Source organism: Ruditapes philippinarum, unplaced genomic scaffold (assembly GCF_026571515.1).
Source record: "Ruditapes philippinarum isolate M1 unplaced genomic scaffold, ASM2657151v2 ctg5497_1_1_1_1, whole genome shotgun sequence".
Lineage (NCBI taxonomy): Eukaryota > Metazoa > Mollusca > Bivalvia > Venerida > Veneridae > Ruditapes > Ruditapes philippinarum.
The window spans coordinates 129732-149411 of NW_026860621.1; the positions used below are offsets into that span (position 1 = coordinate 129732).

Genomic DNA, 19680 nt, shown 5'->3' on the forward strand with positions numbered 1-19680 from the left:
ATCTTTATCTTTTTCCAAACTATAAATTCTTATAATTTGTTTACAATTTTTTTAAGAGATAATCAAACTTAAATGTTTCTGACAGATAAGTTGTCGGTCATTGTTGCACGATTTTAAAATTCGTTTGTTTAATTTGATACCTTTTGTTCTATATTAACCACTATTAATTACTGATTTTAAGAAATGTATAATTACCCATGTTTTGATTCTCTGCATGCTGTACATAAAAACGTGTCATGGTCAGGACAATAGAGAGTACATTGAGTTTGTGTATTTTGATGTTCGGCACAATTCAAAGATCTGGTTACTCCAGTAAAGTCTGAAGACAGTAATTTTACGTTTTCAAATATCTGTACATGTTTTTGTGATTACAGAATAAAAAATATTAACGTATTAAGTTTTTCAATAATCCTTAGATATCTTAACAATAAAGAGCTAACAATTTTTTAATTAATTTTGATAAATCAATTAATACTATTAATATGCACTGATTACAAATGCACCGACAGGAGCAGAAAACACAGTTAAATCTAAAAGGCATCATAAATCATTATTATTCATTTTTAACTCACGCAGACGTTGTTTTGCTTTCTCTATGCCATTTGATGAGCAATTTGCCATTATGTCATACGATTCAATGTCATGTTGCACTTGTAGCCATCGTCTAAGGTCAAACAGTTCTTGTTGAAATTCGTTACTGATGATAGACTTAAGAAAATCTTCCATGGCCTTCGAACTGGTGCAGTTGATTGTATGTCTGTTGACGATTGGTCGGTGGCAGAAATATCAACAATACTACATTTCTTTATTTCCTTGATGAAATCTACGAGGTGATAGACTGGTGTATCAGTTGATCTTTCATCAAAAGGCGAACCAGTCATATCTTCGTTATCTTTAATATAGTCTCTCATTACTTCAAAAACTCGTTGATTCCCTTCAGCACTTTTTTCACCATTTTTAGCATAACATTTATCTGTAGATCAAGCAAGAAGTGCTCTGAAAAAAAAAGAGAATTAATGCACGGTTTAACGTGGATCAAAATATGCAGATATAATGCAGGCACAAATTGTGTATTATCGCTATTCTTAAAATAAGTTATACATTTGCGTCTGTTATTTTTTCCACATAACTGTAACACAGGTGTCGTCATGACTTCCCGTTTTTATCCGTTACACATGGCGCCCTGAGTCATGCATATTTAAAAACAAAGTGCATGCTTTCGTAATTTTATCTGTAAAAGCATGTTCCCGTCTACGTTAATATACACCTACGTCCGCAGTTTTTATGCAAGAACAACAAGGACAATTTAGAGAAATGGTCCTTTGACAATGAATTTTTGATATATTTCTAATCTTATTAGTTCAACTCGTTTTAGTTACATTCTCGAGTTAGTCCTCAAACAAATGAAAATATAAAATAATATTATGTTCTTAATTTGTTTTCCTTTTGTTTTCTTTTCAATGATAACACATCTTTAATTCTTAACAAATAAGAGCGGTGGATTCAAAGGTTTTTAAGTATTTATTTTTCATTAAGTACCTTTAAGATTCTTTTGTTTTCCCGCAGATCTAAGATTGAGCATAAGCTGAAGTTCGTTTTCTTTATCTGTAAATAAAAACACAACTCGACCAATAATGGAAATTAATGTAAATAATATTCAATAATGCTAAACAGAGTAAATGCATATCCTTTTTTTTAAAACTAATTCGGCATGTATATGAATGGGAAGAATACATTTTTAGACCAGATATTTTGCAAGATAATTTCAACATCCCAACACCTGTGTGTGTTAACTTTTAAACAATAACAACACAACACTTTTTCTGTTGATAGTTACAAGCCATTTAAAAGACAAAGTCTGCAAACTCGGGAATGTTTTCTATTACAGATGAAATTACTATAATTATTAATTGATGATTCTTTTACAAGCAATATTATCTTTTTGTGAAATCTGATGTTCTTTTGATTGTTTATTTTTATAGAAATAAAGACGTTTTTTAAAGAAAATGTTTATTGCATGACCTCATTTATATAAACATTTTATAGTGTCAAATCCTCAAACACCTTTTTCCTGATATATGTCTATTCAACCATCATTTTCATTTCAAAATCTGATTCTTTTTGTAGCTTCATTTTTTAAATTCTTCTTTCCCTTTGTAGATATTTATACTTATTGTACGAGTATACCAGTATAACATACGTTTATGTCAACATTTCAATTTGTTGTATCTTTGCCTGAAGAAGTTTTCTCTGTTTGATAATTTTCAAGAATAACAACTACACTTTGAAAATGAAATGGCCATTTAATAATAAATGACGGAAAAACATATAATACAATGTTGATATGAAAGTTATCAAACTAACATAAAATTGTGAAATGGCCATTTAATAATAAATGACATATAAACATATAAAACAATGCTGATATGAAAGTTATAATATAACATAACATTGTATACAAAGCAAGCAAACCTTTCTGAAAAATGTATATAAAATTATATACACACATATCCCGAAAAATTATCAAAGGTTGGGTTCTAAGAATATTGCCTTGCCTTGCCTAAAACTGTGTATGAAATTAATATACACACATATCTTGAAGTGAAAAGAAAAATCATTTGTATATAAAATTATAAACAAACACAAAACGTTTTTGATGTTTATAAGCTTGTCAAAAATTGAATACTGAATGTGGGTGGGATGGTGGGTTATTGAAAATTGTTATGAATTATTTCTTCTTCTAAAATGGCGGACTTAATCAGCATCAATTATCACATTGTACTTACTCATAACGATAACCTTAGTGTACTTACTAGTACGGCTTTTTCGAACCCAATATATTTCGACCTATGACTAAAGACCTAATGAAACCCACCATCAAGCTTGTAAGTGACCATAAAAACATTTATTTTGCAATAAATTAAGTTTTATGTCAACATTTCAATTTGTTGTATCTTTGCCTGAAGAAGTTTTCTCTGTTTGATAATTTTCAAGAATAACAACTACACTTTGAAATTGAAATGGCCATTTAATAATAAATGACGGAAAAACATATAATACAATGTTGATATGAAAGTTATCAAACTAACATAAAATTGTGAAATGGCCATTTAATAATAAATGACATTATGATATAAACATATAAAACAATGCTGATATGAAAGTTATAATATAACATAACATTGTATACAAAGCAAGCAAACATTTCTAAAAAATGATATACACACATATCCCGAAAAATTATCAAAGGTTGGGTTCTAAGAATATTGCCACAAATTGTGTAAAACACAATTCCCCCAACCAAAACTTCTTTAATGAAATTGACTAGTCATGTAAAAGGGGACAAACAAAATTATTCTTTAAATGTTTGAAACAATGCTAATGAAATAAACAAGAATATTAAAAATATGTACATCACAAGATGATAACTAAACTACCTAATATAAGACAACATTTTTATTGGCACTACGGATTTAATTGACTGTATGTGTTAGAAGGCACCTTGTATGTCAGAGGCCCTTGTCCCCATGACATAAAGTAAACTTGTGACTGAAATAAATGTTGTCTGTATTTAGATTACCTTTTTAGAGTAAAGGTGTATACTGATATCACCATATGTGTAATATCCAAGTAGATCTTAAATTGATACAAATTAAAATATAACCATGCTGGCATCTTAACCTAAGACATGAAGTTTTAATTTACCTTAACACAAAGGAATAATCATGAATTTAAAATTGAACGTACATAACAAGAGATATACAAATTCTAATATCGTAATATGAACATATAACATATTATTGGCACAAACTTACAAGTGAGTGTCTGTGTTTGAAAACAAGTTTTTGTCAGAGGCCCGTGTCCCCATGACAGAAAGTGATGTTGTGATTGTAATAATTGCCGCCATTCCTTGAAAAATACATAAAAAAGGATTATGTGCATTCTGATGCAAAGATATTAAAGATTGAAAAGAAAAAGTGTTAAATAGCAAACTCCAGGTACTTCAAATTGGCACAATGGTTAAACAAATATATATTGTTTGAAAACACCTTACTGTCAGAGGTCCCTGTCCCCATGACATAACTTAATTTAGTGACTGTTGTAATGCTAGAAAAAGACATGTTTACAAATTATTTGCATTATTTGTGCAAAGTTGTACATTGAAATCATATTAATTTGAAAGAAAATGTAATCAAAGCAGAATGACTATGGCTATATGTCAAAGGCCCTTGTCCTTATGACAACAAAGTTAACAAATTGTTTTTACAAATCTTGTGAATGCTGCTTACAATTAATGCATGTAAAAACTTATTATGCATGTGTTAGAGGACTGCTATCCATTTGCCATTAATTACACTTGTAACATAGGAATTCTTATATACTTTTTAAATGCACAAGATGACCATATGCCTGGACTTTAACAAACTGCTAATTCTTAGGGACTTTACAACTAAAGTCGAATAAACCACCTTAAAATTAAGGCGTTTTTTACTAAAATAATATTTAGCAGTAAACAATTACCTAACAATTTAGGCACATTTAACTAAAGTATTCCTTACAATTAAGGACTATAGCAAACTGCTTATTCTTAGGGACTTTACAACTAAAGTCGAATAAACCACCTTAAAATTAAGGCGTATTTTACTAAAATAATATTTAGCAGTAAACAATTACCTTACAATTAAGGCACATTTAACTAAAGTATTCCTTACAATTAAGGACTTTAGCAAACTGCTAATTCTTAGGGACTTTACGACTAAAGTCCAAAAAACCACCTTAAAATTAAGGCGTATTTTACTAAAATAATATTTAGCATTAAACAATTACCTTACAATTAAGGCACATGTAACTAAAGTATTCCTTACAATTAAGGACTTTAGCAAACTGCTATTTCTTAGGGACCTAACGACTAAAGTCGAATAAACCACCTTAAAATTAAGGCGTATTTTACTTAAATAATATTTAGCAGTAAACAATTACCTAACAATTTAGGCACATTTAACTATAGTATTCCTTACAATTAAGGACTTTAGCAAACTGCTAATTCTTAGGGACTTTACAACTAAAGTCGAATAAACCACCTTAAAATTAAGGCGTATTTTACTAAAATAATATTAAGCAGTAAACAATTACCTTACAATTAAGGCACATTTAACTAAAGTATTCCTTACAATTAAGGACTTCAGCAAACTGCTAATTGTTAGGGACTTTACGACTAAAGTCCAAAAAACCACCTTAAAATTAAGGCGTATTTTACTAAAATAATATTTAGCATTAAACAATTACCTTACAATTAAGGCACATGTAACTAAAGTATTCCTTACAATTAAGGACTTTAGCAAACTGCTATTTCTTAGGGACCTAACGACTAAAGTCGAATAAACCACCTTAAAATTAAGGCGTATTTTACTAAAATAATATTTAGCAGTAAACAATTACCTTACAATTAAGGCACATTTAACTAAAGTATTCCTTACAATTAAGGACTTTAGCAAACTGCTAATTCTTAGGGACTTTACAATTAAAGTCGAATAAACCACCTTAAAATTAAGGCGTATTTTACTAAAATAATATTTAGCAGTAAACAATTACCTTACAATTAAGGCACATTTAACTAAAGTATTCCTTACAATTAAGGACTTTAGCAAACTGCTAATTCTTAGGGACTTTACAACTAAAGTCGAATAAACCACCTTAAAATTAAGGCGTATTTTACTAAAATAATATTTAGCAGTAAACAATTACCTTACAATTAAGGCACATTTAACTAAAGTATTCCTTACAATTAAGGACTTTAGCAAACTGCTAATTCTTAGGGACTTTACGACTAAAGTCCAATAAACCACCTTAAAATTAAGGCGTATTTTACTAAAATAATATTTAGCAGTAAACAATTACCTTACAATTAAGGCACATGTAACTAAAGTATTCCTTACAATTAAGGACTTTAGCAAACTGCTAATTCTTAGGGACTTTACGACTAAAGTCCAATAAACCACCTTAAAATTAAGGCGTATTTTACTAAAATAATATTTAGCATTTAACAATTACCTTACAACTAAGGCACATTCAACTAAAGTATTCCTTACAATTAAGGACTTTAGCAAACTGCTAATTCTTAGGGACTTTAAGACTAACGTCCAATAAACCACCTTAAAATTAAGGCGTATTTTACTAAAATAATATTTAGCAGTAAACAATTACTTTACAATTAAGGCACATTTAACTAAAGTATTCCTTACAATTAAGGACTTTAGCAAACTGCTAATTCTTAGGGACTTTACAATTAAAGTCGAATAAACCACCTTAAAATTAAGGCGTATTTTACTAAAATAATATTTAGCAGTAAACAATTACCTTACAATTAAGGCACATTTAACTAAAGTATTCCTTACAATTAAGGACTTTAGCAAACTGCTAATTCTTAGGGACTTTACGACTAAAGTCCAATAAACCACCTTAAAATTAAGGCGTATTTTACTAAAATAATATTTAGCATTAAACAATTACCTTACAACTAAGGCACATTTAACTAAAGTATTCCTTACAATTAAGGACTTTAGCAAACTGCTAATTCTTAGGGACTTTAAGACTAAAGTCGAATAAACCACCTTAAAATTAAGGCGTATTTTACTAAAATAATATTTAGCATTAAACAATTACCTTACAACTAAGGCACATTTAACTAAAGTATTCCTTACAATTAAGGACTTTAGCAAACTGCTAATTCTTAGGGACCTAACGACTAAAGTCGAATAAACCACCTTAAAATCAAGGCGTATTTTACTAAAATAATATTTAGCATTAAACAATTACCTTACAACTAAGGCACATTTAACTAAACTATTCCTTACAATTAAGGACTTTAACAAACTGCTTATTCTTAGGGACTTTACGACTAAAGTCGAATAAACCACCTTAAAATTAAGGCGTAATTTACTAAAATAATATTTAGCTTTAAACAATTACTTACAAGTAAGGCACATTTAACTAAAGTATTCCTTACAATTAAGGACTTTAACAAACTGCTAATTCTTAGGGACTTTACAACTAAAGTCGAATAAACCACCTTAAAATTAAGGCATTATTACCTCCTAACTATTTAAATTCATAAATGTATAATAACAATAATGGATGCAAGAACATTATGTATAAAAAAACAAACAAAAAAAACAAATATTTCACTAGCAATTTTCATGTAAATGTGCAAACATAGTCCTTACAATAATTTGATAATATATAACTATCACATTAAACCACAATTCATATCAGTCCCAAGTTCACTTTGGGACTAAGATGTAAGGTAAATAATTGTCTTCTTCACTTGAGATCCAGGAAATTTCACTTTTCACTTGTTGGTATGTACTTATTATGTAGTCGATCCGGAATATTGGCATGTTATCCGCTATACCCTAAAATCCGCTACTGCCTAAACAACTGTATCTCCTGTATCTCTGGTATAAATAACGTGGCCTAGGTCTGAGAATAAACTGCAACACCACAACCTCCGCAATGTTGTATCGAACTTGAAATGTTGCGAAAATGTTGACTATTCACAAAACAAGAAGTTCCAGTGATGCACTAGTGAAACAATATCGTTTCCACCTAATTGTACGATAAAGCATTTTGGATGCAGTTCTGATACACTCAGTTCTCAACAGTTAACGTGGTGTTTATTGTAAATCTTTCCTCCATTTATACTTCGGAAATGTACATCTGGGGCCGGGCTAGCATCGCCACCAACGTTAAAGATTTGTTATTGTTACCCTTTTGTCGAAGAAATCGTTCCAACCAGTGTATATGAGATGTTCCTAATATTAGTATAGACATTTTACTAACATAGAATTGAAGAGTTAATCATCCACCGGTGTTTTTATACACATTATGCAGTAATCCAATCGCAAAACGTACTGTAGACACAGATTCCTTTGTTTACAAAAATGTGAAAACAAAGACAGTCAAAATACCAAACTGTGGCAAACATTCCTACAGTGTTAGCTATTGCCGGATAAGTTGTAACCTTCCTGGACTAATGAGCGATCAAACAAAGTATAATTACCGTGTATAAAAGCAATTTATTGAAAATTGTTATGAATTATTTCTTCTTCTAAAATGGCGGACTTAATCAGCATCAATTATCACATTGTACTTACTCATAACGATAACCTTAGTGTACTTACTAGTACGGCTTTTTCGAACCCAATATATTTCGACCTATGACTAAAGACCTAATGAAACCCACCATCAAGCTTGTAAGTGACCATAAAAACATTTATTTTGCAATAAATTAAGTTTTAAAACCTTATGTCAATTATGCATAATGTTACTGTTTTGTCAAATCCAACAGTTCTATCATAAAAAGGAACCAATGTATGAAGTTGTGCAATTTAAAGGAATAAATGTAATTCTTTTCAAACGGATACAGGATTTTTGAACTACACTGTTACATATCTCGTTAATAATTATGTTTAATTTTAAATCATGGTCTAATGGCCAAGTAGAATTAGGACAAGCTCTTATTTGTTCAAATTAAAACTTAAGGACAAACCTTTTATCTGTTGCTCTATCAGTTGAAGTTTCAATTCATGCTGAAGAAAGAAAAGTTTACAAAGTGTTACATTATATATATTATTCGAATCATGCGCTTATCGTACATAAACATGACGAAGGAGAAACTTCATTTTAATTATATTGATTTTAGTAATTTTCATTTAATTCCTAATTCTCTAAGACCCATTATAATATTGACGGAACACTATATATACCTCCGTCCAAATACTACCTTTGATTATCTAAAATATAATTCGGAAGAAAAGAACTGTTGATGACAACGAAGTTTATTTACGTAATAACACTGTCATGCCATTTAGAATTATATTCTTTACAAGTACTCACGAATGTAATATTTGCCTCAGTGTATTCTTTAAGTTAAAGAAATCTAAACGAGGCTATTTAATCAAGCGTGCATGCTGGCTAACAGAATAACAAGTGATAACATCTCTTTCTCAGTAATGATTCGTATACAATTAAACACCTTTAGAATCACAGTATTTTCCAAAGAGCTTTTGAACTTAATATCCATTTTATGAGACTTGAAAATCAACATTGCCTTACTTTATTATTGCCTTACTTTATCGGTCGTAAAAGCATGATATAACAATACTCAAATGCATTAGCTGTAAAAACTTGCCTGTTTTTGTGCTGTTTTGTATTTCTCTTCTAATCTAGACATCCCATGCTCTCTTAGCTCTCTCATCTCATATTCAAGGTTTATCTCAATCTGATTTTGTTGCACCTGTAAGAAATTTATGATAGGACTCCGGTCCGTAAACTCATTTGAAGAATGATGTCATAACAAAAATGACAGAATGCATATTGGGCCTTGAAAGCAAAGAATTAATACATGGGTAGGTTTAAATAAACTTTAGATTTACCAGGTTAAATCTTTTTACAACACACTGCCGAATTGTTGATATGTAATAAGCTTTGTTGAACATTTTTTATCTGGTATTCTTGCAATCTTTTTAATACTCAAATTATTGTCCGTGTAAATGTGTGAAAAGGCAAAAGGTAACGAGCTCACGTTCGCAAGAGGAAACAGAGTGATTCATTAGAACAAATACAAAGATTGTACTTACTATTATAGTCTATAATGTACTTACTATTATAGTAAATAATGTACTTACTACTTTAGACAATATTGTACTTTCTAGCATACGCAATAAAATGTTTTATTTCATGCTTTCCAGAGTTTTATTGTAATATATCAGATGATTATATTCTGATAAACCACTAGTGAAATTTATAAAATATAATTTTCACTGTATCTGGACTATATCTGAATGCGGATGAAAAGAAAATCATAACTAAATGGAATAACAGGCAGAAATAAATGTCGTCATACGTAAATTTTGCTTCTTTAGGAAAAGAAAGTCGACGTCACCATACATGATGTTAAAATGTAACAAAATTAGAGAAATTTAACAGAACTATATTTCAAAACTGATGATGTGACGTCATGATGTGATGACGTCACAAAGGAGAATGCGCAAAGTTACGCGGCAAAATCAGTAGAAAATACTTAAAATCACTTAAAAAGCATGAAATAAAAATAAAATTTATTTGTTTTACATATAAGATTGAAATATATTTCATTCGTGAACACCAGCTAAATATTGCATCTGGTGTTCACTCAGTGACATGCAAAACACACAAATATCCTCTATTTAACACTTATGCAAAAGGACCTGAACGTACTATTTTATTTATAACATACATCTGTTACAAAATAACCAGTGGTAAACATAAAGAATTTGCTAAAGTATAATGTGCAAGAAATATTACAAATTTGATTAATGTATTCTTAATATAGAGAGAAATGCGATTTAATCCAAACAAATACCAATAAAGAACCAATAAAATGTATCCAAAATCGGCTAATCTTGTCTTTATAATCACTACATTACTCTTATATGTTAATTACCATATCTAGTGAATGTAATGCGTGTGCAACGTCGGGATTCCCATTCAGGGGTGTATTGCCATGTTTGACTCTGATTTCTACTACTTCCTAAAACGTTATACTATATCATTCCAATAGGAGTATTACCATATCTAGTAAACGTAATGCTACATCTACGCCTGACTCCCCTTCCAAAGGTGTATTACCATGTTTGTCCTGGATTTCTAGTACTTCTTTGAACATTATGATAAACGTGTTTAGTTGATTTTCAGATAGTTCATAGTTTGGACTGTGAAGAATATCGTTCCTTGCTTCTCTTGCCTGCAAAAGTAACACTTAAGTATCTAAAGTCTCATTTTTAATTTGTTGCTAAAATACTTCACTTATAAATTAATCAATTTTAAAACCAATTCGAAAAGACTGGTCTAGACTTGCATAGCAAAGGCTAAATATAAACATGTATATACACTGTTCAATTGAAATTACATACAACAATAATTACAACAATGATTACTGTGGTGAAGATGTGTACCTTTGCAAACGCATCTATTTTACCATCGATGGTAACTCCTCCAAGCATTATTTCTATATCAATGTTGTTTATACACATACTAAGTAAACCAGAGCAGTCGACATCTTTAGCTGATTGTTTGCCTTTGTAGCCAGTAGTATTAACAAAGCATGTAGCAACACTCCACGCATCACTGCTCCATTTCTGGATATCTGTATTTGTGAATAATGGATCTTGAAAGCGATGTTTATAAACTATTTGATTATAAACGTTGCCACAAAATCCCCCGTTTGGGCACATTTGTCTTGACTTCTGTTTCTGACCTTTGGTACATAAACATTGATGTTTTCTTTGTCGTGGGCATTGATCTTGTTTATGTGGGAGAAGACTTTCCTCTGTACAAGTGCTGCAGGAGTTTCCAAGTTTTTTCATTAGTTCATTATGTTGTTTGTGAACAGCCTTGTCGGAAAAACCTTCTAAACCTATTTTTAAATATTTTAACGCTAGAGCTCCTCTCATCCAATTTCTGTACAATTCTTGTGTTATCTGTTTTCTGTGGATAAGGTCTGTTTCCACTAAAATAAATTTAAGAAAATTGAACCAATTATTTTCTTGTATCTGACAAATAGGTATGAAATTAAATGCATTGTATGCTTTTTAGAAATACCAGCTTTGAACCAAATAATTTTTTAAAAAAATATTGACTTTTATGTAAAGGACCTGATAGAGAATAAAACCAACTATATAAATAGTGTCAATATTACAAAAACGAAGATAACATTCAAATATTTTGACCTTGTATTTGAACTGTTGTTTTAGATGAGACATTTCCAAAGTCAACTGTATATTCACCCTCGTCGTCTAATGTTATATTCGTGATCATCAATGTGTGTGTAGAACCCTTTGCTTGTATAACCTTTCTACCAGATGATTGTAGAAGTTCCCCTTTGTGTCGCCAGTCAGGTTTACTCGTCAGCAGGTTCACCTTACATTCTATATCAATGTTTCCATGTCAATAACCGCAATCTTGACTGGGAGATGAACGACCACACTTAATGCTTCATCTGTTAAAAAATATTGGGATAATGATAAATGAACGAATCATACTTAATTTGTAATTCGATATTAAATCTAATATTGCGATTATGTATGCAAAAAATAAACAAACATATTTTTTTGAAAATAAGTCGTACATTAAAATAAATTTAATTTTTTAAAGAACCCCAAAGGGTGTTGTCTTTTTCAAGGATGTACTCAAGAAAAACCCCAAAAAAATAGGGTTGTCTTTAACAAATTTTTACAAGTGGGAAAATTTTTCCGTAAAATTTTTTAAAATATTTTGTGCCCCTGTCCTTGAAATTTAAAAGGGAAGAAACAATTTTTTGGGTTAGGGAAAAAAGACTTTTTAACAAAATATTTTGCATTTTTTGCTATAAACTCTTTTTACATTTAATTTTCATTTTTTGTCTTTTTTGGGTTTTATTTCGTTCAAATTTACTGTTTAATTTAAAAATTAAAAAGGTTGTAAAAATAAACTTAATTTTCAGCGAAAATCAAAAATCTTCGTCCCTCTGATTTTTAGTTTTCTATCCCCGGGTTTTTCCCGAAATGGGTTGAAATTTTAAAATAGTACCAGGGAAAAAACTATGGTTTTTTTCGTTATCTGTTTCTAAGCATGGAAAAAGAACACACGTGTTGTTGTTATAAACCAATTAAAGCGTACCTATAACAGTAAGATCAGCTGACGTTGAAATATGGCCACATACACACGTATATTGACCTGTATCTTCTAATGATGCACGGGAAATCGCTAACCAATGATTGCCATTCTTGCTCATGACCATTAAATTGTTTGAAATTTCAACCGGCTTGTAATCTTTCCTCCAGTCAACATTTTCATCTGTTGGAAGGTTGAGTTGACATGTCAAAATAGCTGAATCATTTATGTAGACATTTTTGTTCTGAAGTTCTTCAGTGAACATTTGGCCTGAAGTATATTGTATTTTGTTTATAAGATTATAATTCAGCTATATCAAGTTATTATTACCCCTCACTTACTTGGTAATGTTAATTTCCCATAGGTCACTGGGAGTTATACATATAGTCAATGCAAGTGTACTACGTAAATAAGAATTTTGTTCTGTTACATAGGTAATATTACTTTTTAAGAGTATAAAATCTGGTCACGTGGTTTATTTTCTAAAACAAATATGGCAGTCATTCGTTTTTCTCGATTCAACCTCTTTTTTTTTCGATTTTCACCACGAAGGGCCATTACCAGATAGACTATTGATAGCCAGAAACTTTAGTTGTTTGGATCTTGAAAGTATGTTGCGTCTTTATTGTGTTTTGGTTATTAAAGTTTTGAATAGTTAGAAATTAAGATTAATTTTCTTAGGAAGTTATTGCATTGGATTTATTAGGTGTCAAAATGAACAAGCAGACGATTAAAGCATGCAAAAAAGATTATTTCACGAATTTCAATAGTGAAACAAGACAATTGTGGTAGTCAATTGTAGGATACCATCGAAATGGAAATGAAATACAGCTTATGTTATGTTTAAGACTGGTAGATATCCTAAATCATCATTCCCTTAAAGAATAAAAGAAAGAGAAACTTTTCAAGTCATCTTACAACTTGTAAGGCAAGAACTGTTGAGTTATTTGTTACTCTTGGGTTCAATTTTTGTTACAGTTTAGATTAAGTTGAACTTTTCAGTTTATTGCAGTATTCGTTCGGGGGTAATATAATAAATAACATATGTCTTTGTGATGAACAGTAAAAAATATCATCCATCGTAAAATACTGTTACCGAGGCGTTAAACTGCTCGTGTCATTATTAAATTGAACACGATCTCATATTTTTATGATATACTTTGCATATAGCATATAATGTATTATATATCATTTGATTTGGCCATGTATTGTATCAGTTTCACTTACTTTGAATACAAATTTAGAATATACACATATGAATGCTCACTAAATTTTATATTGAATTTCGATCCTGGCTATCTAAAACAATTATATCGCTATTGCCAAATATTAACACTATCTTAAAACTTGCATACAAACATAATCATAAAGTAATGTATTTGGATGCAAGATGACCATATGAATAAATTCAAATTCATACTGTAACACAAATACTTACCATTGGTCTGAAGCTTTGGATCGTTCTCTTCGCCAATGATATCATTCTCTGTTACGACATGTATATCAATTGCAATTTTAAGATGAGTTTTGATGTCATTTGTCTGTGTTAGTTTGCATATCTGTGTTTCGCTTAATTTCATTGATTTTGATGCAATTGAAAACATCATACGTTTACAATCAAGATTGGCTTGGTCGTCTACGAATGTTATCAATTCGAGTAATTTCTCGTGTAATAAATGTTGTTTCTCGTTGTAGATATTGAATGTTAGGGAGGCACATTCGGTGTATTGTTTAATATCTTTCCTCTGATCTATATATACATTGAATGGCTTTAACTTCAGGTTCAGTTAGATCAGATCTAAACAAAACTAATGTCACAGCACATAATTGAAGTATGTCCCACGTATCAATGTCGTCATTGACAGCATCTTCTTGAATTAATTGAAAGAAACTCTGTTTCGCACTGGGTTGTTAACGCATCTCTATTCTCATTTTAGCAAAATACCAATATGGTTTTTTCACATTTTTTCTCTTCTCTTTTAATTATGGCCTTCAATGCGATGGGTGAAGTTTGTTCCAGTAATAATATATGACAAAGGTAGTGTTCATGTCCTCTAGTGACATCACAGTTCTTCTGTAACAGTAATGAGAATAGTTTTAGAGGTTTGCTTTCCTATGAATGAATTTCAAAATTAGGTTTGATATTTCATCTTGTATGCTTGCTTTTGACTTGAAAATACGATGACTTTCTGTTTGGATTATTCAAAATCAGCAAACAAGCATATTAATAAGGTAAAAATAAGTAAAAAACAATTATCTTGCAACTATATATTATGCGTAATCTATTAAGGAATGTAAATACAAAAAATATGATAAATATTACCAATGGTTCCATCTCATTTGTTTAAATTCGCATTTGTCTGATCAGGATGATATGTGATTGTCTCTGAAGATAGAACAATCATTAATATTTTATTTCAATAATGATAACAACAAAAACTTTTAAATATATGTACAAACTTATCTTCATTAAATGCATTCATCACTTGCAAAAATAAAATCCAAATGGAACACATTTTGATAACACCCGAATTTGATCCGAAATGACGAAGTTCTTGTTATAACAAGTGTTGTTATACTTGAACATGTAGCAAAAGTTATGTGAGATTTTTTAATATAATAGAGAAAAAGATTGCAGCACGTTTGGTGTTTAACAAAGTTAAACGCTAAAGCAAGTGTTATGGAAGAAAGAGGTGTTATATATAAACTTTATTTTATGAGCATACTTATTCAAACCGAGTCTTTAATTTTCAAGAAATATGTTTTCCTTTTTTATCATTCACAAACAACAGGCGTCAAGTATCGTAAAACAGCTGTAAAATGTCCCTCATTTGATACTGCAGAGAAATTATATTTTCCGGTACATGTACTTTCCCCCCGGGCGAAAATTGAGACAAATTTAATCCTTAAAATATTAAAAACTTTGATGCCTTCTTAATATTGTAAACTTGTATCCCTTGGATTTTCATAAAAACATTAATTTTTGACCCTTTTTTTCGCATCACCCTTTCATTGCATGGTCATATTAAACTAAAAACGAAAACTTCATTTAATTGTCAACAATTATGAGTTGAAAGATCGCAATAGTACAAAAAAAACGGTTGTTTTAAACACAATATTTGGTAAGTTTCCAAATGAAAAGGACAACTCAATACAAAAAAAGATTGCAAGGTGTTATGGGCAATGGACTAATATTTTCTCTTATACATGCCATTATATGTGATGATGACAAATTAGAGGACCATCAGTAACAAAAAGTTTAATAAGATTAAAAACTTTTTAAATTTAAATTCCAACCTCAAAATGGAAAATGATTCATATAGGACAAGAATGAGTTTTGGGAAATTTCTAGGAAACCTCCAAATTACTGTTAGGTCTTTAACATAAACTAGCAATAATTGTTGATATAGTTTCAGAAAATGTTTTACTAAACGAAAACATAAGAATGTGAAATTCTTCTTTCAAATAAAACTATCCTTTGGATGAAGGTACTCCATTGTAATACAACCTGGCCTTCTTAACACCTTTTGATTTATGAATAAAACTATGATAGATGATCAAAATATACTGTCTCGTATATAATGGTTTCAGAAGTTCAATTTAAGTGATAAAATATGATTTAATGGTATGTTGTTATCTTTCCATCTAATCTTTTTATCAAACACAATTTAAATATAAAAGATAAATTTTAGTCCAGATATTTGGCAACATAAGTCTGTTAGTCCGTCGGTCTTTGTGTGCTTCTCATTATAAACAGCTGAATCAATTGTAAAACAACATTGAGAATAATACTTGACAAGGTGTCTACTTGTGCATATTTTCGCAATTTAACATTGATCCATAAGTGACATTGACCTTTAAAGTAATTAAATCAAATTGTGCTTTAATTTACTATAGTCGGCTTTAAATTTGTTATAAATTGATATAGTGTATTCATGTTTGGACATATACAACCCTTTCAACAATCCATCTGAGAGGTTTATTTTCACTTGACCTTGACTTAACAGGGCATTGACCTTTAGGATCAAATAATTCAATTTGCCTTAATATTTGACGTAAGTTTGTTGTGTATGGATTGGTTTGATTTATGCTGAAATAAATTAACACTATGCATAAAAAAGCCTGGAATGCTGAGCTACTTTAGATTTGAGCTTGACCTTTTAATGAATTTTAACTTTAAGCACGAATTGATGAGGTTGCTAAAATTGAAAATACTTTTGGAATCAATGGAGGGATTTGATTGATACGTACAAATAACACTTAACATAAGACGGTAATGTAACTTTTTAATATTCGTTAAGTTGGCTATAAATTTGTTATTAATTTACTAGATGTTCTATATACATTTTTGGGCATTGCTCTATTTTGGATAGCACCTTTTACATGTAGTAGGTCAAACTAAACTTGATCTAGAACTCCACATGATTGTTATCCCTGCGGTTGAATTTATATTCTTCCTTATAAATTAGCTAGAGTTTCATTTTATGGATTGATTCAATTGATACTTGGACAAACATATTTACACACAATTATCATGGTGATCAATTCGGGTATGACATTGACTTTTAATCACCTTTATGTAGTACTGGTCAAAATATTGAATTTTGCTGAAATTGCTATAATTGTGTTGATTATCGACTGTTTTAATTTAAATTCAAAATAAACTACCACTTAGGAGAAAATCAACAAGTGCAACTATTTAAAACTATCTTGATCGTTAATTGACACTGACATTTTAGGTCATAATATTGGACAAATCTTTTTGTAATTAATGAACCAGTCTGATTTATATTTTGACATACCAACCTTTTGCCAAAACCTTCAAGTGACATTACTAAAGTAAAACTTTGACCTATATTACTGTCCTTGACACTCAAGGAAAATCGTGAAATTTTACTTGATTTCTTTAAAATTTAACATGCTAGACTTCATCACCATCTAAAATGAATATGATTTGAAACTTAAATAATCTTTCTGGCATCTTTATACTTAACAATTTCTACAGTTTTTGATATTCAATGGTTTATTATTGGACAGGACCAAACTTTCACATTTGGTTATTCACAAAATGACCGTCCATGAACAGGCTCAATCAAACCGAGCCTGCAACAATTTCAATTTTGTTGTGTTAGGCTTTCTTTGGGGATTCTGCTTTACTCTATTTGACCATTGACAAACCTTCATTAATAATTGACTCTATCAGTGTTCAAACATTTGGAACATGTTAACTGTTGCCCCTGTTTGAAGTTGGTTTTAATTTAAAGTAAATGATATTCTTTTTGCGGGGTATTTATCAAATTCAGTGATAGTATTAATTAGGGAAACTGATTCTAAAACATTTGAATGATTGGCAGAAGTAATTGATCTATCAGAAGTAGGACATCGTAGCTGCACAACGTGAAAAATGAAACATATTCTATATCACAAATTCAAGGCCTGTATATATGTATTTGTATTTTGAAACTATTGAGAATTTATTAAACACCCTCATTGAATATTACTTCTAGGTATGAGCATATTCACAAAGAAAAATGAAAAAGGTAACTTTTCGGGTTCAATAGTGCAAGGTTTGTTTGTTTGTTTGTTTCACTTTTCCCAACAGTATTTCAGTCATATAGGCGGGTAGTTTCCTAACCATCGTTCCTGGAGAGTTACACCAGTACTAGACTACCTTCCTCCGTGCTAAACTATCAAAGCATCACCCGGGGATCGAACTCACGCCAGAGCGGTAACTGGATTAAAAGTCATCGACTCTAACCCCTCGACCAAGGTGGCGGTCTCAATAGTGCAATGTACGAATTCATTTTAATGCATGTTCAGATTTGTAACAGTTAGTTGAAAATTAGGTATTTATTCGGGGTGATGAAATGATAATGAAACACATAGGTTTGTGAGAAACAAACAAGACTGTTAACAGTTCATACATAAATGTATATTTTACATTTTGTAATATAAAGTGTACATGGTTATCAGTCAAATTCTCCTTTTAAGCTAATGTTGGAATAAGTTCAAGCAAATAACCTATAAAAGTCAGTGAAATGTTACTCCTCTTCTTTACTGTCAAATCAACTCAAATAAGATCACAAAATATTGTATCTTTGATTGAAACATTTGTTTTTTATATAATTGCTATACTGAAGATTTTGCTACATATGTTTTCATTCACTGTGACGTTTCCCGTGATATTTTCGATGCATAACAGTGTACTGTGTTGTTTTGCGACGATTTCATAAAATAAAAAGATCATTAATTACTTTGTACAATTACAAAGATTCAAGAACATGGTTTCCGGATTATTTACCATTATAGAAAGTGTAGTACAACTGGCCATATTGCAATGAATAATAAATGTATAGTTAAAAAGCTTGTTAATGATAAGACATTACAAAATTGTTCTGTTTTAAAAGATAAGACAATGTTAAAAGAAAAGACAATGATAACGCAATTATTTCAATAGTTACCTGACAAATATACAATCAACTCTTTGGGAGCAACTGAAATCTTCCATACGCGAATAATCACTTTTCTCGTTGATTTCAGTTGATTTTAGCGACACCACTATCACATATGTAGGCGTTTATATGCGAAACAACTCAAACATTTTGAAAGCATTCCAAAACTTAAACTTTTGCTAAATGTTTTTATTTTCTACGTTTTAAGACGCAATTGCATATTTACATTTTATTTCATTGTTAGTATAATAATGAAATTCAATATTGAAATCAAAATGTAAATACAAAAAGAATCACTAGTCATTTGTTAACGAGAGATAGAATTATTTAGATTTTGTAATTCATACACTTGTTAGACTACTAATATCTCTCTTTTGAAACTCCAAAATAAAGTTTATGTAAATTAAACGAAAATCATATTTGATCCTTCTCGCTCCTTCATGTAAGCATATTAATCATTGTCAAATAAAACTTCAACAATAAAGCCCACTGAGAAAATATCGATGATTGCAGAATTTGGAAAAGTATTTTAAAAAAA

The 19680-nt window shown here is 30.1% G+C and overlaps 1 protein-coding gene and 2 long non-coding RNA genes across 3 annotated transcripts; 1 reads left to right on the forward strand and 2 right to left on the reverse strand.

The window, feature by feature from the left end:
• Window positions 1-578: 578 nt before the first annotated feature.
• On the reverse strand, window positions 579-8674 carry LOC132712804 (uncharacterized). Its single transcript, XR_009623356.1, has 3 exons — window positions 8549-8674; window positions 1540-1605; window positions 579-996 (listed from the first exon to the last, which is right to left on the reverse strand). It is a non-coding gene; the product is annotated as an uncharacterized LOC132712804 (long non-coding RNA).
• Window positions 2456-3352, forward strand: LOC132712803 (uncharacterized). Its single transcript, XR_009623355.1, has 2 exons — window positions 2456-2529; window positions 3250-3352. It is a non-coding gene; the product is annotated as an uncharacterized LOC132712803 (long non-coding RNA).
• Window positions 8675-9562: 888 nt separating the features above from the next.
• LOC132712805 (uncharacterized) lies at window positions 9563-12954 on the reverse strand. The gene is made up of 4 exons (XM_060695238.1): window positions 12697-12954; window positions 11769-12037; window positions 10995-11548; window positions 9563-10783 (listed from the first exon to the last, which is right to left on the reverse strand). Exons 2-4 carry the CDS (start codon window positions 11854-11856, stop codon window positions 10589-10591), a joined length of 837 nt encoding a protein of 278 aa, XP_060551221.1. The 5' UTR covers window positions 11857-12037; window positions 12697-12954; the 3' UTR covers window positions 9563-10588.
• Between the last annotated feature and the right edge of the window lie 6726 nt (window positions 12955-19680).